Here is a 24,371-nt window from a genome sequence, read left to right as displayed (position 1 = left end):
CGGCACGCTGCCGGCGCTGGAGCTCTCTGGGGAGCGCTTTCTGGGGCTCTGCACGGAGGGCTGCTGCTTTCGGCAGCCCCTGGACGGGACGGTAACGGAGGGAAAGCTGAGGACGACCTTCCTCTTCGCCTTCCTCCTCTACTTTCCTCGCCCATCTGAGGAGAGCTCTTCCCGGAGGGTAATGGCCGCGCTCCCTCGGCTGCGATTATTTGGACAATGCCCCATAACTGTGCGCAAACATATTCTGCAAACTGGTTCTGCCGCCACCCGAGGAGGGGCAAGACGTGGAAAGCAGGATCTTTTTTGGAGGCTAACGACTCGGAAGTTGGAGCCGGCAGTGGAAAGTCAACACGAACGCCCTAACTGGAGATTAGCTTTTCCCCAGCGCGGTTCGCCTCGACGCGGGTTGGCAAAGCCTTGGAGAGCAGCGGGGCGCTCCGTCCCGGCCTTGGGAAGGAGCTGTTCCCCTGGGATTGTGGAAGGGCAGGGAGCTGCCGGGAATCGCTGCCCGAATGTTTCAGCGCTCATTTAGGCCTCGAGTCCGGGTTCAGGGGGGTGAAGTGGGGGGAACGAGAGGCAGAGACACAAAAGCCCAGCGAGCCCCAGCCCTTCCCAGGCATCGCCCCGAGTTCGGTGTCGCGTGCCCATCCCCGGTCGCTGGTACCACTGCACAGCAGCAGGGTGCTTGGGTTTGCAGAGCCCACGAGAGACGCGGTGCCCAAATCCCACAGGAGACGGCACCGTGCTGGGAAGCTCGTGGGATGGAGGAGCTTCTCGCTTTATAAACGCTTCTAGTCATTTCCAGCGGCTGGCAAACTCCTCCGGGCAGGCGGCCAGGCCCTTGCCAGCCTCCGGGAAGGATGCGGCTTAAACGCAACGCTGCAGCTTTTCACATCAGGACACGCATCCGCGCAGGGACCTGAAAAGACGGGAGCGTGGAAAAGCGGTGGAAACCACCTGTTTTCTTGCCAGGGCCACAGCCTCTGGCTTTGCTGCGTGTCCTGGCCATCGACCCGCTTGCTGCCGGGAGACATCACTGCTCTGGCCCAGGCTCCCGTGCATCCCGCTGTCCCCTTGCAGCCGGATCCACGCATTCATGCTCCTGTGCAACGCAGGCTCGCAGCAAGAGGTGAAATCTTTTCGGAGCGTGGCTGCCATCGCCGGGCCAGCTCCCGGGAGCTCTCAGCTCCCAGAGCCACATCAAGCGCCCGAGCGTTTCGTTTTCAGGAGCTCGTTTATTGTCAGCGACAAGAAGCCGTGCAGCGCGGGGTGTTTCACGGGAGCATGCCGGTGGCCTCAGGTGCGCGCAGGTCGGCCGCTCTTCGGGAGCTGCTGTGTCCCCGCGGGCGCTGCCGTCGGCGGTGGCACAGCAAGCGTCACCCTCGGGCCCGGCAGGTGAGGAACCGGTGGTGGCTGCGGGGAAGAGGGCAAGGGCAGGACACGGCCAGCGGCCCCGGCTCCTCTCCAGGGACAGGGACAGCCACCCCTGCGGGTCTGCGGGACACGGCTCCGGGGGTGACGATGCTCCAACTCCTCGCTCCCGTCCCGCACAGTTTAGCTCCGGTGCCCTCAGCACCACGGGAAGGGTGCGGGGGCGGGGGGGGGAGTCCCAAGTGTCCCCGCACGCTCCTCCCACGCAGGGTGCGGGTTCCGAGGGAACAAAGCCGGGACCCACCCGGAGAGGGGGCACCCAGGGGACCCTGGTAGCCCCGAGGAGGAGGGCGCAGACCCCCCCCACCCCCGCAACCGGGGCCACCTGCGGGCGGGCGGAGGGCCGGGGGGGGGAGGCGGGGGCCGGTGCGGGCGGGGCCTCCCGCAGCCTCGGTCCCGCCCCGCAAAAAAACTTTCCGTCGGCGCCGGGCGCTCGGCGGGAGCCCGGAGCGGGGGTCGGGGTTACAACCGGAACCGGGCGGGCCCGGTTCTATGGGCAGCGGCTGGCGGCGGTGCGGGGCGGTGCGGGGCGCTGCCCGCCGCGGCCATGTCCGCCCGGCCGGCACCTGCGGCGGGCGGCGAGCGGCAGCCGGAGCGGGGCGGCGGCGGCGGCGGCGGCGCGGCGGAGAAGGCGGCGGAGAAGGCGGCGGCGGCGCCCCCCCCCCGGCGGAGGAAGGCCCGGGCCGGCTCGCTGCGGCGGGCGCTCAGCTGGCTGCGGGGGCGGCGGCGGAGGAAGGGCGGCAGCTCCCCGGGAGGGGCCGAGGGCCGAGGTGAGCGAGGGGCGAGGGGAGGGGTCGGGGGGGCGGCCGTGCTGGTGGGCAAGCAGAGGGCACGGTGATGGCCGGAAGGAAGGCGAGGTGGTGGCCGTGGAAGTGGCTGAGGAGGGGTCGGGGTGGTGGGCAAGGAGGGGTCGAGGTGGTGGCCGAGGAGGGGTCGGGGTGGTGGGCAAGGAGGGGTCGAGGTGGTGGCCGTGGAGGTGTCACGGTGCTGGCCATGGTGGTGGGCGGGGAGGGGTCACGGGAGTGGCCACTGAGGTGGCTGAGCAGGGGTCAGGGTGGTGGCCAAGGTGGGGTCACAGTGATGGCCAAAAAGGAGTCAAGGTAATGGCCATGGAGGCGGCCAAAAAGGGGTCACAGTGGTAGTCAAAAAGAAGGCGAGGTGGTGGCTGTAGAGGTGGCCGAGGAGGTTTTGGGGTGCTGGGCAACAAAGGGTCACAATGGTGGCCGTTAAGGTGGGCAAGGAGGGTTCAGGGTGGTGGCCATGGAGGTGGGCAAGGAGAGGTCATAGTGGAAGCCAGGGCGGCTGTGGAGTGGCCAAGAGGGGTCGCAGTGGTGGCCGAAAAGGAGTGGAGGCGGTGGCCATGGAGGTGGCCAAAGAAGGGTCTCGTGGTGGCCAAGGAGGGGCAGAGGCGCTGGCCGTGGTGGCAGCAGCCGTGGCTGAGGGGCGGCGAAGGAGGTGATGGCCCTGCTGGTGGCCACAGCGGCTGCTGCTGCGGCGGCCGCAGGCCGGATCCGGCAGTTCCCGGCGCAATCTCGTCCCTGCCCCGAGGGCTGGTGCTGGTTCAGTGGGTAGGTTCTCTCTGCGCTGAGTCAGAAGGTCACCGGGGCTGAGGGAAACCTGGAGAGACGCCAGCCGCTGCTGCCTCCTCCTCCTCCTCCTCCCGGGCAGGGTGTTTGCGTGCTCCAGGTGTGGCCCTTCCTGTCCTTGATACGGCCCCTGTAACCCGGCCGCGTCCCTGCCACCTTGTGTTTCGGGGATCCCTGGGCTCAGCCCAGCCTCCCGTGGGCCGGGACCGTCGGCAGAGCCGTGGGCGGTGGCGTGTCTGGTCACGCTCGTCTCCTCGGCGCGGTTGCGTTGCAGTAGCAGGCGTCCCGGCGAGGCTGCAGTCGCCGGAGGAATCGCCTGGTGCAGCGGAGAAACGCTCGAGCCTCTCCCGGCCCGTGATATCGGGGACGTCGCCTGCGTCACGCCAGTGCCCTCGCCGCGGGGCAGCTCCGGCGGGGACGTCACCGCGCTCTTGCCAAGGGAGAGGCCACTTCCGCAGCACCCAAACGCAGCCGAGTGCCGTCGCCTGGGACTTTCTGCCTCGGTGTGCCGCGGGGAGTGAATTTCCAGGCGTCCGGGGCTGCGCGCAGGCGTGTTGCTGCCGGGAGGAGCGCACAGATATCTGTGATAGGAGAGGAGCGGCGGTGGAAAGGGAAAAGGGTCCTGGGGAGACGCCGAGCTCTGCGCCAGGCCCGTCGTTGGATGCTGCTGGTGCCGCCCTCCCGGCTCGCCCTGCGTGGACGCCGCTGCTGCGGCCCCGGCGCTGAAACCTGAGCAGAAAAAATGAGATGTGCCGGAGCATGTGATGTTCCTCTTCGCAGCGCAGGAACTTCCCTGACAGCTCTGCCAGCCTTTTTTATTTTTTTTTAATTGTTTTTTTTTTTCCTGAGGTTGTAACATTCACCAGCTAATCCTCAAAATGCGAAGTCACTGCCCATGACAGTCACGGCTCGGGTGCCTCCAGCCCTCTCGCCGCGCCGTCCCTCGCAAGCGCGCCCCGCCAAAGCAGCCTGCCGCTCGTGTCGGCCAGGGCTCCGTCGCCATGCTGCCGCCGAGCCGTGCAGTCAGATATCCGCTGCGCCGAGCACCCGCTGCAGTCCATGCTGGTGGTGGAGGGGCTGCGTGGAGCCATGGCCGGCCCCGGGGCTGCGGGACCCTTCCCCTCGGCGCTGTGGTTTTGGTTGTGCTGGTAGCCCACAGCGTCCCGTTTGGGACGGGAGGTGCCACGTTCCACCGCGTCACCGCTCGCTCGCTGGCGTGCAGCGGGGCCGCAGCGCGGATGTGCAACAGTTGCGGCTTGTGTGCGTGGCTGAGTCACCCTCCTCGTGCTTCCAGTGTGCGGAGCGCGCCGGGAGCCCCACCCTGCCTCACCGCCTCCGGCCTGGCCGCGGCCTCGAGCGTCCTCAGGACACCGCCGGCACGCGCCGGGGTCACCAGCATCCTTCCCCGTGAAATGGGAGATGACGCTTCCCTGTATGACGGCAGTCAGGATGCCTCGAGCGGCAGTTTGGGCTGAGCTATGGAAATGGAAGGAGTGCCGGCTCCGGCGGTGCCGAGCGCCAGCCGCTTTCCGAAGGCGGCTGCGGAGCCGCGCGCTGGAGCCGGTGGCATCGGCCGCCACTGCACGTGGCTCTGACTGCCTGGAGGCTGCGGCGGCCTCGCTGCCGACACCACGAGCCCTCGCGCAGCAGGAGCCGGCCTGGTCCCGCCCCAGCTGGGAATTGTTCCAAACATCAGCTGGGAGCGTAGAGGAAGGGCGCAGTCGTCCTGCTCCCGGGTGGGTTCCAGGCCTCCTCTCCGGCCGGGAGCACCAGCGGCTTTATGCCGAGCGGGGGCCGGCTCCATCCCAGCTGGAGGCCGAGTCCTCTCCCGTTTCCCAATGGGACGCTTGGCCCCGCCTGGGCGGACGGGCCCCGCTGGCTGCAGCATCCCCTTTTTGTGCCGGTGCAACTCTCTCCCGTGAGGTAACTCCTGCTGCGAGCTGAAACTCCCCGTCCTGCTTCGGGCACCTCCGTGGCCCCATCCCCATGGTGTCCGAACGCCTTGCGACTCCTCGTGTCTGCGAGTGGCTTTAGTCAGTTTTTGGCTCCCGCTTTATCCGTTTTTTGCAAAATTCTTTGTAATTCCTTCACTGGGAATCGATGTTCCAGAAATATTAAATTAGGCTTGGCTTTTTTTTCCCCTTTTGATCCCAGCTTAGGCCGGCAGCAGCAGATTTCCTGAGGAGGGGGGACACTGGTGTTAAAAATAAAGCTTTAAACGTGCGCAGCTGCTTTGTAACATCAGCAAGCGCTTGTGGAAACCGCGCGGGGCGGCTTCGCCATGCGCGTGGGGCAGGGGCTGGGCTGCGGTGGGGACCGCGCCGACAGCGCCGGGCTCGACGCCCTGGGGTGAGTCCTTGAGGGAATTTGGGGCCGGGCTGTCCCCGTGTGTTGCTGTGGTAATAACCAGGATGTGAAATCTCCCCGGACGCTCGATTTCCTGCGTCCCCCGCTGCTGCGCGGCACGTGGTTTGGTGTCAACGCGGGCTTTGTGTTTTAGTCCCTGGCTCAACGCAAAGGGGGCAGGCGAGGTGTAGGCACTGCTGCCCCCCCCCGCCTCCCCCTCCCCGGGATTGTTCCCGTGCGTGCGTGGGAATGAATTTTGTTAATCTGCGCGCGGCAAAGAGTGACGCCTCAGAAAATGTGAGCAGCAGGAATCCCCTGGCTGGCCCGAGCTGGCCGGGGCGAGCGGCTCTGCGAACAAAGAGAGGTGTGTCCGCAACCGCAGCTATTCCACCTGGAGACAACTGGAAGAATTACTCTTGCAAATAACGTTCCGTAAGATCCGATAAAACTATTTCACCGGAGTCGTATTTCCCTGTAGAAGGAAGGTCTTATTTCATAAGACAATATCATCATTGACTCCGACTCCGGCAGCGACGGGAACATAAGCCGCCGGGAGGTGAAGAGCTGGGCGACGGCGAAGTGAAAAAGCGTTTCGCTGCCAAGCGGAGCCGGAGCCCTGGGCCGGTCCCCACGGATAAAAACAATTCCTCACCCGGAGTGGGGAGCTGAGCTCCCTCCGCGTCTGCGGGCTGGAGCTGTCGCTGTCGTCGGCAGAGCCGGCCTGGACTCCGGCTGGAGCAGGAAATCGTTTGCAAAGCTCCTGGTTATGTATTTCTGTTAATGATTGGGGATCTCCAGCCGGGTTTGTGTCACCTTTGCCTCGCTGAGCTGTACTTCCCCGCAAGGGCAGTGAGGGCTGAATTCCTTTCTCGTTCCGGCAGCTCGGCTCCCGCTCCGCATTTGCTCGGCGAAGGGATCAGGTTCAGAAAGCACCAGGAGGGGCAGATAAAGCAGCGGGAGGGACGGATCCGGCACGGAGGGGTCCCCGCCACCCCACGCTCGGGCTGGCCGGCCTGGCCGAGCGAGCGCGTGATTCGGGGGCGATCAGATGCGCTGGGAGTGGTCACGCCGCGATGATGAGATCTCTGCCTCCTGAGCAGCTTCCCCCCGGCTCCTTGGCGTTATCAGAGTCCTCTCCACGAATAAAACCGCAGGGTTCTGGCCCGGAGAGAAGGCTCTGCCTGCAGTCAGCATCTCTGGGCCCGGTTCCCCGTTCCCACCGGCCGCCCCGCGGCTGGCGTTGCGTAGCGTGCCCGCGGTGCCGGGAACTGCGTGCTGGGGAGGCTGCGAACGCTTCCCGTCCCCAGCCGCGCTTTCCCAGCGGATTTCTGCGTGCAGCCATTCGAACCCGGGACTGGGATGAAGGCCGAGAGCGGCCGGCTGGCAGCATGGCCTGTCTGTGGATTTCGGAGGGGTTTGCGTCCCGGGGCAGCCGCGGTGGTTGAAGTGGGGTCTGCTGGAGCTGCTGGGATGGAAACGTGGGGGCCAGGAGCAGCTGTGTTGCCACGTGGCTGCGTGTTACCCCGTTAGCCCCGTGCTAATTCTGGCACACGTGGGCTGTGCTGAGTTTTTGGGGCTCGGCTCCGGGCACCTCCGCGGCCGTGGCACGCTGCGGCTGGGGGTGGTGGCCGCGTTCGCTTGGCAGGTGCTGGTGTGGGGGGCGGCTGTTTTGGGAACCAAAACGGGGAAGTGTCTCGCTGTATCTGGGGCAGCCGCAGGCTCCAGCCTCCCCTTCCCTTGCAGGGAAGAGAAAGAGAAGCGCGTCACTGGGAGAACTGGTGTGTGCGGCTGCGGAGGAGCCCCCCGAGTCGCTGGGGAGGGGGAGCGGGCGGCACGGGGTTCTGTGCACCCGGGTTTGGAGCCGCTACGAGGGGACGTACGTCCCAGGGAGGCCCGGGAGGCGCTGGGCAGCGGGGGAAGCCCTGTCCCGGGCTGGAGATGCCCTTGCATGACCCAGCTCTTGCAGCTCGGGGGGAAAATAGTTTCCCGCTGGATCCCCCGTTCCCTCAGCAGCTCCCACAGCAGGCGGGGCAGCAGATGCGCGGGGACGCCGGTGCGGCCGCACCGTCCGTGGCACGGGAGGTCTCTGCCGTGCCGAGCTTGCCTTTCGGGCAGCAAACCAAGCTGCTGAGAAACGGAACCATCACCGTTTCCGCTGCGGAGACGGAGCCTGAAGTCCAAGATTAATTTATTGCCAATCACCTTGGAAGGTCAGGACAGAGCTGCCAGTCGATTTTTTTTTTTTTTTTGTTTGTTTGCATCATCTCTCCAGTTTTGTACCTTTCCCACAAAACCCTCCTTCCTATTTATCCCAGGCTTTGATGAATCACCTAAGGAACATAAACACTGCCAGCAGGAATTGCCCACTGCCTGCCTGGCTGACCCCTCCCTGCCCTCGCAGCGTTCGTTTAATGTTCTAATTAAAAATCAGGAGGGAAGGCTGGGCTTTGGCGGGGGGGGGCCAGGCTGGCGTACGTGTTTCGGAGCGGGCGATGGCGGGACGTGTCCGTGTGGCGTGGGCGGCTGTTGTTGCTTGCAGAACCCCACGCGGTTGGCGCGGGGGCTGGCGCGGGGAGCAGGGGGGCGCAGCCGGGGGGGCGTGGGAAGGAGGTGCCGGCGGCGGGAGCTGACACGGGTGCAGATGTCCGCGCAGTTGCGACTTGTCCCAGAGACGGGGGTGACGGTGGGGATGGTGGCAGGGGTTTAACGTCCCCCTACGGGCGCGTGGGCGCTCGCCCTGCGGTTGGGCAACGGCCGGACCCAGCCCGTGTCCTCGAGCGCTGTGCTCCAGTCCTGTTCTCGCCTCGGCCGTGCCGTGCCGGTCTTGGCTGGGGTGTGTCCCCGCGGGGCTGGGACCCCCGAGACCCCCGGAGCGGGGTCGCAGCGTCGGCTGTCGGAGCTGTGCTCAGGGACAGGCGGAAGCGGTGGCGGGTCGCTGGAGCGTGGCAAACTCCCCGGGGAGGTGGGAGCGGGGCGGGAGGTGAGCGCCGTGCCCAGCTGTCCTGACACTGGGGGATGTTTGGGGATGGAGGGTCTCCCCTTCGCCGCTTGGCCTGCTCGCGGCACCCGCGCGTCCCTGCCGGAGCGATGGGGCTGGGAGGGTGCTGTGGGATCCGACGGGTGATTCCGGCAGGCCCCTCCTCTCTGTCTGTACCATTGGCTCCGACACAGCTGCCTGCGAGCGCCGAGCTCCGCCGGAGCTGGCGATTGAGAAGCCGTCGTCTCCCGCGGCCTCCCGGGCCACGCCGGAGCTGGTCCGGCTCCGCCATGTAGCGCCTCGGCCTCCTCCACCCGGCCGTGGTGGAGGGCGAGGGCGGCCCCATGGGCAACGCGCACCGCAAGAGGGGCCCGGCGGGCGGCAAGGCCGGCTCCTCCTGGCCCTTTGGCCGCACCAAGAAGCCGGGGGCAGGTAGGAATGATGGGGCTGCCCGAGGGGGTCCTGGGCTCGGTGCCTTTTGGGGGATTGCGCCCGGAACGTTGGCTGCCCTGCGCTGCCCGCCGCGGCGTGGGGCTGGGCTGGACCTGAGCCGCCACAGCCGGGGGCTTCGCCCTCCCCGTGCTGGGTGAGGAGGGGGAGGCAGGATCAGACCCCTGGCCCCGGGTGCCGGAGCTGGGGAAGAACGCCCAGCTGCACGCAGGGGCCGCGCCGACACACCGGGCACCAGCCGTTGCCTCGCCCGCGCTATCGGGACGGAGATCGTCAGCTGAATTCGTTCCCAATTTGTTTTTTCTTAAGCGGTGTCGCAGCGGTTAGAGCAGGGACTGGGGGCTGCAGCATCGGCTCCTCCCTGGCCTCCGCTCCCATCCCGTGCCTCGGTTTCCCTCGCGGCGCCCCGGGGAGCTCGCCGCGCTCCATGTGTGTCTGTCTGTCCACGCGCCGATGGCTCCGCTTCTTTCTGCTCCGGTTCCGCGGATGCAGCTGGAAAGCCCCGGAGGAGGCTTGGGGCAGGGGGAGCCCTTTTCAGCGGGGAAGGGGAGCAGGGAAAGGGTCCCACGCCAGCCCGGACCCACACAGTGAACCGTCGCCCCGCAGGGTGCCCGGTCCCGGTGAGCTCCCCCCGCGGGGCGATGCGAGCAGGGGTGGGCTCTCGCCAATTTCCCTGCTGATGTTGAACCGTCCCATGTCCCCAGCCCTGCCTGCATCGGGGAGGGGGCTTGGCGGGCGCGTGGGCAGGGGTCCGGGGTCAGTAGGAGCGGGGTTATAGCGGGGTGGTGGGAACCGGGGGGGTTTTCTCCTGCCAGCCCCGCGGGATCCCCGGCCCCGCCGTCCCTTCTGCCCTTGGCGGCCCCGTTTCCCTCGGTCTTCGCAGTCAGCAGCTGCCCGGGTGCAGTGAGCCGAGCTGTCCGCGGGGTAAGCAGGGCCTGGGGTCAGCCGGGAGCGACCGCGTGAAGTGAAATGGCTTAGAGGGAGGGGGGCCGGGATGGGGAGACCCCACGGGCGCACGGGGAGAGGGTGCCGAAGCGCCCCGGCCGGCAGCATCTGCTGGGTGCCTGGGGAAACTGAGGCGGGAGCAGTTGCACCGGTTGCCCGTGGCCGCACAGGGACGGCGTCTCCCCCGCCGCAGGCTCTGCGCTGTCCTCCGCTCCTTGCTGGCTGGCTGCCGTCCCTCTCCAGAATCCCGTCCCTTCTCCGTTGCCCTGCCAGGCCTGGGTGCCCCTTGCCGGTCCCTGAACCAGGACCGCGGGGCTACAGGGGGATGTGTGCCGCCGCCGCTGCCCTTCCCCAGGAGCGGCCGGGAGAAGCCCGGCTCCGTTCGGGATGCCCCAAAACGGGTGCGATGCGGAGCCGTGCGATACGGCCGGGGCAGATCTTGCGGGGCGAGGGCCGGCGCTGGGGCCGAAGGTGCTGAGAAAACATGGGGCGAGTTGTGTTTGTTCTCTGCAGCGGCTCCATGGCAACGGCGCGGCCGGCCACAAAGCGAAAGAATTTGCATTGTGTCGCTTCAGCATTTCGGAGGGCGCAGCTGGGATCACCGGCTGGGGGCAGGGTGCGCCGGCACCCGCCGGACGGGCCCCCCGCTCGATCTCGGGGTCTTGCCCCTGCCCGTTACCCAGACCCTAGGTGCTGCTGGATTTTGGGTCAGAGGAAATTGCATGTTGCGGCAGCTGGACCAGTATCCCCAGTTCCCATCTCTGCGTCCCTGGGAGCGCCGTTTGGTCCCGCTGTGCCCACTGCCGGCAGGTCAGGCCCGGGCAGGCGTTGGCAGCCTCCTCTGTGCTTCTGCCGCGCACGGAGCGGCGCGGGCACCCACCGCCCTTGGATCCCGACGGACCAGAGCGGCGGTCCCGGGGAGAGGGTTGGCCGGGCAGGAGCCTGCGGAACACGGAGCTGCCGGCGAAGGTCCTTGAGCGCCAGGGAGACCAGAGCTCCTTATCGCCTCCTTATCTGGCCGGCCCCGCCAGGCCCTGCTGAGTCAGGGTGCAGGAACGTGGCGGCCGGCCAGGCTGTGCCCCGCAGAGTCAGCGGGGATGCGGCCGCGGCCAGCGCGGGGCTCCCGTGGGTGCGGGGTCCCCTGGCACCCGCGTCACCGTCGGTGGGCGCTGGGGCAGGTTGTAGGGGTAAACGTCCTGGTGGGAAGCAGGTCTGGGGAGAGGGGTGACCCTTGGCCGCGGGGCTCCCCGGCAGCGGGCACCGGTGGCTGCCGTGGCCGGGGGGCTGGTGGTTGAACCTCTCGGCAGCCGCAGCTCTTGCCGCGCAGCTCCGGGGTGGGCTGAGCTGCGCTGGGCGTCTTCTCTCCTTCGCAGCCGCTCTCTGTGCCAGACCCACGCTGGGCCGGCTCCGCAAACAGCCGGAGGAGCAGATAAGGGCAGGGGCCCACCCTGATGAGGGACACATCGAGATTTACTCAGGCGCTTTCTCCAGCCACCGGCACGCTGGCCTTGCCGGACTCGCCCGGGAGGGCTGAGCCCTTCCCGGTGCACGCTCCTGCTCCTGGAGCAGAGCTGGAGCAGGGAGGAGGTGATCCGTGGGTGTCCCGGGCAGGCAGCTGCCTCCAGCGCTCGGCTCCGACATGCCGAGCCGTGCCCGCTTGGCAGGCGCCCCGTCACCAAGAGGCAGGGACGGGACCTGCCGTTGTGCCGCTGGTTATCCCCCTCGCCCCGTTTCGGAGGGAGCCCCAGCTCCAGCTGACGGCTCCTCTCCCATCTCCTCCCCTCATCCCGCGTCGCCGTGTCCGTCTCCATCCCCGCTGGAGCATCGGCTGCTCCTCGGCCCTTCCTCGCCTGCCAGTGCTGCCGAGCGAGATCCGCGGGCGGGAGCGGGGCCGGGTGCTGGGCACAACGGTGGATCCGTGCACGGAAAAAACCTGCAAGGTCTTGTCCCTAATCCGTCTCCTGGACGCGCTCCTGCGTGGAGCCCAGTACCTGCTGTGACAGGCACGGCTGCCGTTTACCGAGCGCCCTCGGTACCCTGCAAACATGCCGGGCATGACGGCACGCGCCGCGGGGATGCAGCCAGCGCCGAGCGCCGCGGAGGGGAACCGCGCAGGCGCCGCGGCGGCATGCGCGGGAGCTGGAGGAGAGGACACGCGGGGAAGGTGTAGCAGGGCTGTAACGAAGCCGTGGACTCTGGCATGGCTCCGGGGAGGGAGAAGGTGCCGGCGGCTCGTCCCCGGCTCTGCGTGCCACCAGCGTTGCCTCCGCAGCCCCGCGTCGCTCTCGAGGCGCTGCCCGCCGCCCTTTCCCACCCTGCGCTCCCCATCTGGGCCGTTCCCGCCCGGATCCGGCTCCTGGCTGGGGAAGGCTGTTATTTACCTTCAAACCTGTTCGGTGGCTTCTCCAGGGAGGGGACAAGCGCGGGGTGGGGATGTGGCGGGACAGAGCCTCACTGGGCTGGAGCAGGGACTGGGGGTGGGAGCGGGGCGCAATCGGGCGTTGGGGTGGTGCTGGGACCCCCGCCCTGGGCTGCTGCCAGCCCCTCCTAGGGGTCCGTGGTAGCACGGGGAACGGGAGACACGGCGCGTCGCCGCAGCGAGGTCGGGGCCGAGTCGGCTGCGGCGCGGCACCGTTGCACAACCAACCGCGCTCCCGCCATGACAGCAGCCGTGGCTGCAGGCCACCGGCCGGGCTGGGTGACGGCTCCCCTCCGAGCACGGGCTCGCCGCGCGCTGGCTCCCTTGCCGCGGCCGTTGGCTCGCTGGGGCGATGCGGGGCCGTTTTCTGCTCTCTGAGTTAGAGGAAGAAAAACGATCCAAGTTTGTTTTCCCATTTGAAATTAATTTTATTTCTGCCTCTGCGTGGGATCGTGTTTGAGAGCCGAGCCAGCAGCGCGGATCGGGCCGTGTTTATTTGCTTTGCGGAGATGTTTTCCCGGCCGAAGCAGCAGCCCCCTGGTGAGGCCGAGGGCTGGCTGCAGCCCCTGGGCTGGCGGCGGGGGGCTGCGTGGCCAGCGCCACGGTAAATATTATTGTGCTCTATCCTGCCTGGAGAGAGCACGATCCCGCGACGTGTCCCAGGGCCATGGATCCTGCGCAGAGACGACAGGGGCTTGGGGGACAAGGGTGGCTGGGCTGTTTGCCTCCTGTGGGGCTGCAGCCCCCGGCCCCCCAGCCTCCATCGAAGGTTGGGGCGCAGAGGGCGGCACAGGCGGGTGTCACGTCCCGCCTGGGGCCGTGGAGCTGCCCGAGCGGAGGTGATGGACCCAGGGGAACGACGGAGATGCTCGGGCTCATAAAGAGGCAGGGAGATGCCGGCGGGGCTGCCTGCGCCGTCGCACCGGCTGGGGAGCCGGCCGGCCCTGCTGCAGTGGGAGAGGCTGACTGGGAGGGTGTGGAGGGGCTGGGTGCCGGGGCCGAGGGGCTGGGTGCTGGTGCAGAGCGCGGGGGCTCCTGGGGCCGTGGCAGGACCCACATTTTGAGTGCTCCGTGGGGCTCTGGGGGCTGGGGTTCATGGTGCACCTCACTGGCGTTATCCACGCTTCCGGCGTCTGCGGGCACGTGCTGCTCTGCCCCTCTCCAGCGCAGCGAGCGCAGCGGTCCCCAAATCTGCCGGTGAGCCTGGATGATGCTGGCTGGTGCCTGAGAGCAGCACGCGGTGGGAAGGGACCCCAAAACGGTGGGAGAGGGGGCAGGGGGTCTTCTCGCTCCCCTCTGCACCGCCCCAGCTGCCGGGAGAGGGGAGGCGAGGTCTCCGTCCCACCGAGCGGGAAGACGCTGGCAGGTGGGATCTCCTCCCCATTTTTCTGCGGTGAGTCAGTGGCGGTGGAAGGGCCGGGCAGAGCTGCGCTGCCTGTTCCCTGCCCCTCCTGCCGCAGGACCCGCCGCCGCGCAGCGAGAGGGCAAGTCGAGGCAGGGATGGGTGTTTGCAGCCGAGTCCGGCCAAACCTGCTGCTCGGGGGAGGCACGGGCCTGGCGAGGAGGGGGACAGGCGCCAGGTTCTCCTCCTCCTCCGGCTCTCCCCGCGCGCAGAGCGGCGCGGCGGCTAAGGCAGCTCCGGGAGGGAGCGGGGCTGGCACCGTGTCCTGCCTGCAGCATCGCTGGTCCCTGTTCCTTCGGGGTCTCAGCTCTGGACCCTCCCTTGTGCAGCCGTTCCCGTGCCCACCCCAGAGCCCTCCAGCCCCTCTCTGCCGGCACAGGGCAAAGCAGGCCGAGCTGAGGGTGCCGGGGTTCCCTGCCCCTTTGCTGTCCTGCGGGGATGCTTTGCTCCCCCAAACCACCCCCGACACCGGTAGCGGCAGGCGCCAGCGCCGAGGCGGCGAGTCCGTCCTTGAGAGGGTGCCCGGCCCCGCGACTGGCTCCTTCTCCGGGAGGATCCCGCTGCCGCGTGTGGACGAGGCACGTGCGTTGGATCAGCGCCGCCGAGCCTGGAGGGGACGGGGCGATCTGAGGCGCGTCGCAAGGAATGCACCAGGGACGGGACACCAGCTCCCGCCGGGCGTGTTGCTGCCGGCACCGGCTGCCGCTGCGGCAGCTCCCTCAGCCCGCCGGGTTCTGCAGCCTCTGCTGCGGATCGCGCCTCTCTCCCGCCCAGCTTCCCCCCTTTCCCAGTCCCTTTCCCAGCAGTGTTTTGCCGTGTGTTGACAGAGCCGGGGCGAGGCCGCCCGGACGAGGACGCGGTAGCGAAGGTCGCAGGGAGTGGGAGGAGAACCGGAGGCTGCGCTTCGTGCCCCGCCGCGCTCCGCAGCGTCAGCCCTCAGCGCGAGGCTCCTCGGCGGCCGGGCCACGGCGTCCTGCCTGGACGATCCTTCGGGTGATAGCAGCCAGCAACGCTGAGCTCCTCCTGCCCCGAGCCGCAGGGCTGTCGCGCTTGGGAGAGGGACACGTATCTGTCAGCAAGGGATGGTCTCCAGGCCCTTTGTGTCCTCGCAGGCGATGGGGCGCGTTCGGGGAGGAGGAGCGGGGACGGGCTGTCTGCTGGCACCTGGGAACATCCCTGCGGAGCCGCGGGGCTGGAGCTCAGCTGTGCCTGGGCCCTGGGCCAGCAGCGCAGGGGGGACTGTCCCCCACGACCCACGGGGGCTCCCATGCTGGGGGATCTCAGGTGCAGCCCCATCCCTGCAGGCAGAGCTGGATTCGCCATGCCGGAGGGCTGGACCCGCCGTCGGCTCATGACGGGCTGTCCGGAGAGGAGAGGGCAGCGCTCGGTGCAGCATGTGGCCGCCCGCGTTGTGCATCCTCAGCCCTTTCATTGTGTCCCTTGTCCACTTGCGCAGTGAAAAGAGCTGGGGAGCGCCTGCCCGCGGCCGCCGGCACCTTCTGGGTGGGCGCGTGGGCGGCGGGGCCCATCCTGCCCGTGCTGGAGGCAGGGTGCTGGGTTACGCATAGCATGGCCTGCAAGGTGCTGCTTGTATTCGCTGTTACGGGCATGGAGGGGAAAAATCCCGGAGCTGCCCGGCCGGGGATGCAGAGGTGCCTTTTGCAAGGTCAAACTGTCCCCCGGGCAGCGCGTTCGGTTCCTGGGGTCTGGTGGGACCCTCGCTCTCCGCCTTGGGTGACGCCGCTCTGTCCGCAGCCCAACCTCTGTCCCGCCGCAGTGAACCCCGGGCGCAGTCCGCGGGGAACTGGCAGGGCAGGGGCAGGGTTGTTGGCTCCCGGGTGGCACAGGGACAGCCCTGCGCGCTGGGTGAGTACCGAGAGCTCTGCACCTTTCGGGGCGAAACGCCTGGAGATGGGAGGCTGGAGCTCCCTGAGGCGCTGGGCGCGTGGAGCTGGTGGGCTGGCGGCTGGGGATTAGCAAATTCCCCGGCTGCGCAGGGCACCAGCTGCCCGCTGCTCCCCGGCACCCCCGCCCCGCGAGCGCGCAGCGCCTCGTGCCGTGGGGACGGGTGGCCATCGGTGCCGCGGTCTGTGCCGGTGCTCAGCCCCCGGCATTTCTGCCCCTGGCTTCATGTGCCCCGTGCCAGCAGCTGGAGCTACTGGTCAGACTGGTCCAAGACTTCGTTCTCCCCCAGCGCCGCCGGCTCTTGTGACTGTGATGTAGCCGTGCCGGACGCCTGGTCCCTAAGGACGTGTCCCTTTGCCCCGCGATGGCTACAGGCTGAGCCGTGCCGGCAGCGGGGGTCTCCCTGGCAGGGCTGGGGGGGGCTGCAGTGGGTGCTGGTCCCGCGGGGCACCGGGGACGGATGAGTGTTGGTTCCACCATGCTGTATCCCAAGGGCCAGAGGAAAATTCTCCCAGCTCCTCCCAGTTGGCCGCACTGTTGTGGAAGCGAGTGACTGGTTTGCAGGGATGCTGCAGCCAGCGGGGAGCAGGCGAGGAGGGTCCTGGGGGGCTCCCAGGGGTTCAAGAGGAGGGAGTTGGGGAAATCCTGGCCCTGAGCCCGGCAGGATGGATCCCTGCCAGCCGTGGGAGGAGGCTGGCAGGCCGGGGGTGAGCGGGGAGGCCAGAGGAGGGGCCCCCGCTCTCCTCCTCCCGTGACTGAGCAGCGTGGTGGGCGCAGCCGGGGCTGTCCCCTCCTGCCACCGCGCAGCCGTCCCCGGGTCAGGCTTCTCCCCGCACGCAGGCAGCTGCGCCGGAGCCTCTTCGCTTGGCCGAGCATCCTCCCGCCGCGCGGATGAGGACGGAGCGAGGGAGCTGGGGACCACCGGCGTCCGCCTCGCCGGCACACGGCTTGGCGAGAGCCGCCGCGGCACAATAGGCAGGGCCGTCGCGGGGGGCGGCGGGGACCGGACCCTCTCCCCAGCCACCATGGTGGTTGTCATGGGCAGGAACCTCTCCTCGCTTCTGGCTTTCCTCAAGAAGAAGGGTGAGTGAGCGGGAGGGAGGGCGCAGCGCCTTGTCCTTACGCAACCCCTGCCCGCCAGGACCCCTGCCCGGCACCGGGCGCTCGCCCACCCCCGGGCGCTCGCCCACCCGCAGCGAGCAAGGAGGGGCTGCCAGCCCAGGGGGAGGGCAGGGAAGGTCACCCCGGCCCCGGCCCCGTCCGCCGGGAAGTTAACGGAATAAATCACTGCGCTCCTCTCGCCGGAAGGCGGGTCTCATTGTGCTTGGGGGGAGTGTTGGGTGAGGGGCTGCCGAAATTGTGGGAGAAAAGGGTTTGGGGGATGGGGAACGTGATGGGGGGGGGGGGGGCCGTGGGGTCCCCCTGCAGGGACCCTGCGCCAGCACAGGGGTCCCCTGCGCCACCGCCCGCTCTCCCGGCCTGGCCGTGCCCCCCGTGCCCGCCGGCCGTGCCGCGGTGCCGGCGCAGGCAGAGGCCGGCGTGGCGCAGCGGGGTGGGCTGGCTCCATTGTTCGGGGCCTGCTCCTTTGTGCGCCGCAGCTGGAGCACGGCCGCCTCGCCGCCTGGCTGGGCTGGCCGGGAGGGGACGGGGGACACGGGGGGCAGCGGATGGGTGCGTGGCGCCAGCGATGCTGAGCACCCGTGTCCCTGGGGTGCTGCCGCCAGCCCCGCCGCTTTCCTGCGCTCGCCCTTCCCTTCCTCAGCCTGAAGCTGTTTTTTTCCAGGCAGGAGGAGCTGGATGCTTGGCGGCGGGCAGCGTCGAGCGGGCAGGGCTGTGTGCTGTGCCCCGGCCGGGCGATGCCAGGCGCAGCCGCCAGCAAGGGCCCGGGGCTGGTTGTGGGCACCCCAGGGTGCTGGTGGTGGTTTGCAGGGAGGGGGCTGCGAGACGGCGTGTGGAGGGCTCTGTGCCGGCTGCGGGATGGCACGGGGGGGGGTCCCCAGCACGCGGGGGGCTGGGAGGGGGGATATGGGTCCTCTGAGGCAGGCTGTGCCTCAGTTTCCCTCGGCTGTGCCGTTCCCAGCCTGCCTGGGCGCGGGGCAGGTCCCTGCTTGCGGGGTGCTTTGCAAGACTGGGGATGCTGGAGCGCTCCAAAGGGAAAATCCTCGTCTTTCCATCCCCCTTTAATCCCCCCGTGCTGCCCCTGCTCTGCTGAGCTGCCCATGGCCCCGCACGGCTCGCTGCCTCGTTTGCTCCTAACGAAGGTGCTGGGCAGGAGGGCGGCGCCATGCCCCAGCGGCAGGAGAAAACCCTGCGGCTTCACGGCGGAGACAGCCCGACTGCTGCGTATCGACCGGCCGGGCAGAGCCGTGGGACGTGATGTCTCGCGTGGCGTTTCCAGTTTGGAGATGAGCGAGATAACGTCATCCCGGACTGGCCGTCATCGCCCCGTGCTCCTCTTGGCTCGCGGGTGGGGGTGCATCAGTGGGAGCGCGGCTGCGTCCCCCCTCCCCGGCCAAGCTGACCCCTCTGTCTCCGCAGGCGCTGCCAAGGGCGAGGCCGAGAAGCGGCTGAGCGTGCAGTACGCGGCGGGCGAGGAATGCCCCGACAACGTCTTCTTCCCCAGCACGCGGCCCCCACACCTGGAGGAGCTGCACCACCAGGCCCAGGAGGGACTGAAGTCCCTGCAGCACCAGGGTAGGTGTCCCCTGCCCCGGGGTGGCCCCTGGCCGGCCGGGCTGCGGCGACGGCGTGACGGGACTGACCAGAGTCCAGCGCCGGGGGCCGGCAGCACGCTGGGGCGTGCGGGCGGCGCTGCCGGATCGGCAGCCGTTCGGCTGGCTGGCGGCCCCGCCGGTGGGCTTTACCCCCCTGCCTTCCCTCCACAGAGAAGCAGAAGCAGACCAAAAGTGCCTGGGACCACGGGGACACCAGCAGTCTCCAGGTGAGCCCCACTGAGGACCTGGTTCCGTCCCACAGTGCTGTCGGGCTGCCCTGGGGGGGACAGGACACGGGGTGGCCCCTTTGTCCCCACCCTGGCTGGTGTTTGGGGGCAGGTGGGGAACCAGCCAGGGCTGCAGGACCATGGCCGGGGGGTCTGTGGGCTGGGAAGGGGCCGTGTGTCCCTTGGTGTTGTCCCCTTTGCCCCACGACGAGCCCCTGTCCCCGTCCCCCCTGTCTGTGGCCTTGCTGTGTCCTGCTCTGATTTGTGGGGCTTTGCCTGGGGACCCCCACCATGGTCGGGTCCCACCATCCCCCCGTCCCACCCCACTGGTGTCCCCCGGCAGCCCCGAGCGAGGTGAGGTGTTGGGGTGGCGCAGCGGGGACCGTGGGCCGAATCCAGCCTGTGGCTGGGCCCCCCCGGCCGCTGACGAGGAGGAACTCCCACTCTCGGCTGGGCTGGGGTTCGCTGCTTCCCCGGGCTCTGACCCCGCTGCCGGCGCCTCACCCACCCCTGTTTGCTCAAGCCGCTGGCCCCGCTGGCTCCCGGCCCCCTGAACCCCTGGGCAGCGGGGGGCCGGGAGCCGTGGGGGGAGCAGGGCCGGCTCAGGGCAGCATGGTGGCAGGGTTGGGTGGGGGGTCACGCTGACGTGCCTCATCCCGACCTCCGCCTGCGCTCAGAGGTGCTTTGGAGGGACGGGGGGACACCGACAGCCGTGCCCGTCGTGGGGCCATGCCGCCAGCCGTGCCCAGAGGGGCACTTTGTGCTGCAGACCACCCGGCACAGCCGCCTCGCTGCCCGCCTGTCCCCGCCACCGCCCCAGCCCCGCGCCCCTCTCCCAGCCGTGGCAGCCCTCCAGCCCCAGGCTCTGGGGCTCAGTGGGGCTGGGGGCAGCCGTGGGGCGGTTTTCGGCTTGGCGCGGCACTGAGGCCGCCAGTTTCCTCGGGCGCTCCTCGGGCGGGCCGGACCCCGGCTCGCCTGCTCTCCGGGGGGCTGCGAGGCCGCCTGGGGTCCCTGGGGCTGCTCCCGGCCCCGCTCCTGGTGGGAGGATTCTGGATGCCGGCGTGGCTGACTCAGCCTTTGGCCCTCGGAGAAGCTTTTGTCTCGGCAGCGCTGGGCTGCGGAGTCAGTTTGCGGCAGAGAAGGGGCCTGGCGGGGCCCGGAGCAGCCCCGTCCCCGCAGCGCGGGGTCCGCCTGAGCCCATTCTCTCCCACGCAGTCCTGCGCGTCCTCGGAGGATGACAGCGTGTCCCTCCGGAGCCGGGCAGCCTCCTGCGCCACCGACAGCGCCTCCGAGGATGCCCTCTCCATCCGCTCCGAGATGATCCAGCGGAAAGGTACCTGGCCGAGGGGCTGCGAGACTGGGGGGCGCGAGGGGGGCTGGGGTGCGTGGCAGGAAGGCTGGGCTCTGCGCTGGAGCGGCCACGAGCCAGCGCGGGGATTTGGGGGCCCTTGGAGAGAAGAGAGCAGCTCCGGCTGAGTCAGAGCTGGGCGAGGGGGGTGGACAGACGGACGGACGCCGTCTCCTCCCTGCCCAGCCCGTGCGGCTGTCTGGCAGCTGCCGGTGCCGCGCTGAGCTGTGCCGGACGTCCGAGCCTGGCTTGTCCCGGAGCATCTCCGGTAGCGGGGGGGGGGGTGCTGGGGGCGCTGGGGATCCCCTGGCCAGGGTCCCCCTCGCAACAGATGGACCCGCTCACGCCTCTCGCAGGTTCCACCTTCCGACCGCATGACTCCTTTCCCAAATCCTCGGAGAGGGCCGGTAAGAAGAGGAAGGAGAGGAGGACGACGGTGCTGGGCATCCCTCAGCATGTCCAGAAGGAGCTGGGTAATCACGGGGGGCACGGGGGCGTTTTTAGGGTCTGCTCTGCTTGCCCAGGCTCTGTTTGCCTTGGCTTGGTGCGTCTGCCCCGGGATCACACGGAATTCGTCTCTCCCTGCTCCCAGGTCTCAGGAACAGCCTGGAAGCCAAGGGACGCCCCGATGCCGAGGGGCGAGGGCAGGCGGGGCGCGGGGCCAGCCAGGCGCCGCAGCTCTTGCTGAACGGCGGGCAGATCTCCAGCGACGCCATCCGCATCCCCACCATCGACGGGAAGCTGCAGCCGCTGGCTGTCCCCGGAGGCGCCCGCGTCCGCCTGGGAGCCTTGGAGGAGGCGGACGCGGCCCTGCAGAAGCACATCGACCGGGTTTACTACGACGACACATTGTTGGGGAGGAAGACGGCGGCCAAGCTGTCGCCCATGGTGAGGCCGAAGTCGCTGGCCGTGCCAGGCATGACCACCAACGCCAGCCCCCCGGAGCTGCTGAGCCCCGTCATGTCCATCTCGCCCCAGGGCACCTACATGTCCAAGATCATCCCCAACGCCATCCTGCCGCCCATGGTGGACGTGGTGGCCCTGACACGGAGCAGCGTGCGGACGCTGAGCCGCTGCAGCCTGGTGTCGTCCAGCCCGGCCTCGGTGCGCTCCCTCGCCCGCTTCTCGGAGCACAGCGCCCGCAGCCGTGAGCCCTCCTCCTCCAGCGACAACTGGAGCCACTCGCAATCCACGGAGACCATCGTCTCCAACAGCTCCACCATCTCCTCGCAGGGCGGCTCCGACCGCCGGCAGCCCGAGGCAGGGCCACGTGGCGAGGTGGACGCGGCGGCTCGCTCCGACACCGACCAGGTCAGCGTCTACAGCTCCGCCAGCTTCGCCAGCTCCTGCTCCAAACCTGCCGCCGGCCCCGTGCCCGCCGCCCCCGGGCTCCTGGCCGTGGGGGGCAGCAGCGGCCGGGCGTCCCCCGCGTACAGCACAAGCAGCCAGGCGGAGGGCTCGGACACGGGCAGCCTGGCCAGCGAGCGCTCCTCCGCCCGCAGCGTTTCCCTCAGGAAGATGAAGAAGCCCCCGGCCCCCCCTCGCAGGACCTACTCGCTGCACCAGAAGGCCGAGGGGGAGCCCAAGGTGCTGGGGCTGCCCCCCAAACCCGACCGGCGGTCCCAGCGGGACAGTGGCACGCCCTGGTCCCCGCGCCCCGAGCCCTTCAGCCCCACTGCCGAGGACGACGTCTTCTCCCCGTCGCTGAGCGAGACCAGCAGCCTCCGCTCCGAGAGCCTGGCCGGCACCAGCTCCCCCGAGGCCTCGCGGGGCAGCCCCGGGGTGACAGTGGTGCTGAGGGAGCCCCATGCCCAGCCCAAGTGGAGCTGCCCAGATGGGTCTGACCGCACCATGTCCCCCTCCAGCGGCTACTCCAGCCAGAGCGGGACACCTACACTGCCCGCCAAGGGGCTGGGACCCCCATCCGCGTCCCCGGGCAGGGCTCAGCCCCAGAAGCCGGACCGAGTCTGCTCCCTGCAGTCGCCCGCGCTCTCCGTCTCCTCCTCCCTCACCTCCATCTCCTCCTCGGCCTCGGACCCGGCTCCCCCCGAGACGCTGCCCTGCCGCTCGGATCGCTTCATCATCCCGCCGCACCCCAAGGTGCCCGCTCCCTTCTCCCCACCGCCCACCAAGCCCCAGCAGCCCACGGCGCCTGCCGGCCCCCTGCTCCCCTCGCCAGCCCCACCGGCGCCCGGCACTGCCCAGGAGCCCTCGGCCAAGCCTACCAGCAAGTCTCCACCGCCGTCGCCGCCGCCTGCCTACCACCCGCCTCCCCCGCCAGCGAAGAAGGCGGAGGGGAGCCCCCCGGCCGCCGGCGAAGCCCCCGCCGATGCTGCCTGGCCCCCGCCACCCCCGCCAGCTCCCGAGGAGCACGACCTGTCCATGGCGGACTTCCCCCCTCCGGATGAAGCCTATTTCTCCAGCCTGCCTGATGTCGCACTGGCTCTGGCGGCCAAGCAGAAAGCGGCACCGAGCCCAGGGGCTCCATCTTCCTTGTTCTCGGCCACCGTCTCCTCGCGCAGCCAGCGGCAAGAGCTGCCGGCTGGGGCACCGCAGTCGCCTTCCCCTGCTGCCGAGCCCCCTCCTGAGGCCACTGTGCCCCCGCCGCCGCCACCGCCTCTCCCGCTGCCCTCAGCTCTGGCTCTGCCGCCCCAAACCAGCCTTAAGAAGGCGACCAACGGCCCCCAAGCAGAGGCCAAGAAGGAGCCCGCGTCGCGAAGCAAGAGCGGCCCGGTGCCCAAGGAGGACGCCAGCCTGCCCATCGTCACGCCCTCGCTGCTGCAGATGGTGCGGCTGCGCTCCGTGAGCGTGGAGCCGCCCGCCGGGGCCGGGGTGGGTGCCGAGGAGAAGCCGGTGCCCCAGAAGCCCGTCCGCCGGTCCCTGTCCACGCGGCAGCCCCCTCCTGCCAAAGACGCGGTGCCTTCCAACCAGCTCCACCACGCCGTGCACCTCAAGGCCACCGCCTTGACCTCCGGTGAGGGTGCGGAGAAGCTGCCAGGCAGCAGAGCGGTGCTGCCGGGCCCCGACGGGCCGCCGGGGGATGGCCAGCTCTCCCCCAGGCACAAATCGCCTGCCTCCACGGCCAGCTTCATCTTCGCCAAGAGCTCCAGGAAGCTGGTGATCGAGACGGCCTCGTCCCCCGAGGCGCAGGCCGACCTGAAGCGGAACTTGGTGGCCGAGCTGATGAATTTCTCTGGGCAGCGCTCAGCGGCTCCGGCTGCCACCCAGCAGGGCCCCGGCAAGGCGCAAGCCCACCGGAAACCTGGCAAGATCCCCCCTCCGGTAGCCAAGAAGCCTTCACTGGGCCCGGGGCCGGTTCCTTCCCCCCTGAGCCCAAAGCCGCCGGGGGCGGAAGCGCTGAGCTCCCCCGTGCCGGATGGGAAGGCCAAGGCAGCTCCGGCAGACGAGAGCAGGACTAAGAGCGAGCCGGCGGGGACGGCGGCCTCGGGGACGGAGGGCAGGAGCGCCGCGGAGCCGCCGGCTCAGAGCCTCCCTGCACAAGGTACGTGGGGCAGGGGGCAGGGGGTCCGGTTCAGCCCCACCGTGGGATGATGCCGCTGTAGGTGCTCGGGCTCCCGAGCTGCGGGCTCCCAGCGCAGCACGCAGGCCGTGTTGGGGCTGGGGTGGCACTGGGACGGCCAGGAGAGCCGGGAAGCTGGGGCTCGGGGTGGCTGACGGGTTCTTCCCTCCTCCCTCGCAGATGGACGGGGAGAGACGGCCTGAAGGACGCCGCTGTAGGACTGGTGCCCCGCGGACGGGAATCCAAATCTCTCAGGGACCTGGGCAGGTCAACGGACGAGTGTGGAACTGGCAACTAACTTAACACAGGAAGCAAACAGCCTTAGCCTCCACGGCCTTGATGATATTTATGCAAAAATGGTGTTGGTTTCACTTTCCTAAGTACTACAGCTTTATTTTGCTTTTTTTTTTTTACTGAACTTGAGGCCGGTGCCCAGAGCCAGCGCCTCCTCCCTGCCAGGCTGCCGCTGGGTTTGCGTGTGCGGAGCAGAGCAGCCGCGCCGAGAGGAGTGTGAGAGGGACGAAGACGCTGGAGCTGGAGCCGCGCTGCTGCCGGCCAGCCGGGCCCGTGAGGAAGCGAAGCACTTTGGACGAGGGAACGGGACGGCTTTGGCCACGGCAGCGCCCGGGGGACACGGGCAGGAGCAGCGGGAGGGGAGCGGGGCGCTGGGTGGGAGGGACCAGGGCCTCGGCCCTCCGCGGACAGGCAAGAGGGGGCTCTTGGCCGGCGCCGCTCTCTGTCCGCTGGCCGCAGCGCGGACAGGGAGCCCGGCTGCCCCGCGAGCTGGTTGTCGGCCCTGGGCTCCGGCGCAGAGCCTCGACGGCTGTTCCTGTAAACTTGGGTCACGTTTAGATTTCTTTGATTGTAAAACAAAACCAAACGACCAAACCAAACCAAACCAAACGCAACCAACCCTCTGCCGCCGAGTAGCTGCTCAGAGCTCTGTACCTGGCTGGTAAAAATGATGACCGAAACGCACTGCCTCCTGTGCTTCCTGGCCACAGCCGCGGCCTTGCCACGCGCGGCAGCTGTCCTTCGCGGTGGCGGGGAGCTGTGGGGCAGGGACAGACCCCCCCCGGCTGGCTCCCGGCACCACTGCCC

General features: G+C 69.1%; 1 protein-coding gene across 2 annotated transcripts; it reads left to right on the top strand.

The window, feature by feature from the left end:
• Positions 1 to 1,978: 1,978 nt before the first annotated feature.
• On the top strand, positions 1,979 to 24,244 carry NHSL3 (NHS like 3). Of its 2 annotated transcripts, none has more exons than XM_086765133.1 (7): positions 1,979 to 2,201; positions 18,000 to 18,155; positions 18,347 to 18,402; positions 19,618 to 19,735; positions 20,107 to 20,223; positions 20,343 to 23,252; positions 23,451 to 24,244. In XM_086765133.1, the coding sequence occupies exons 1-7, from the start codon at positions 1,979 to 1,981 to the stop codon at positions 23,471 to 23,473; spliced, it is 3,603 nt and encodes a 1,200-aa protein (XP_086621259.1). In that variant the 3' UTR covers positions 23,474 to 24,244. The 2 variants fall into 2 exon arrangements, with proteins under 2 accessions (XP_086621259.1, XP_086621260.1); XM_086765134.1 differs by lacking the exon at positions 1,979 to 2,201 and adding an exon at positions 8,582 to 8,772.
• The last annotated feature ends 127 nt before the right edge of the window (positions 24,245 to 24,371 follow it).

Source organism: Chlamydotis macqueenii, chromosome 22 (genome assembly GCF_036417535.1).
Source record: "Chlamydotis macqueenii isolate bChlMac1 chromosome 22, bChlMac1.mat, whole genome shotgun sequence".
Lineage (NCBI taxonomy): Eukaryota > Metazoa > Chordata > Aves > Otidiformes > Otididae > Chlamydotis > Chlamydotis macqueenii.
The sequence above is the reverse complement of the archived record's forward strand: the minus strand, read 5'-3'. Positions and strand labels throughout refer to the sequence as shown.

Excerpts from the sequence above, each read along its gene's own strand:
- NHSL3 (XM_086765133.1), top strand. The coding sequence starts at position 1,979 with ATGTCCGCCCGGCCGGCACCTGCGGCGGGCGGCGAGCGGCAGCCGGAG. Across the intron at positions 19,736-20,106 it reads CGAGATGATCCAGCGGAAAG|GTTCCACCTTCCGACCGCAT; the intron begins GTACCTGGCCGA and ends CGCCTCTCGCAG. Across the intron at positions 20,224-20,342 it reads GCATGTCCAGAAGGAGCTGG|GTCTCAGGAACAGCCTGGAA; the intron begins GTAATCACGGGG and ends CCCTGCTCCCAG.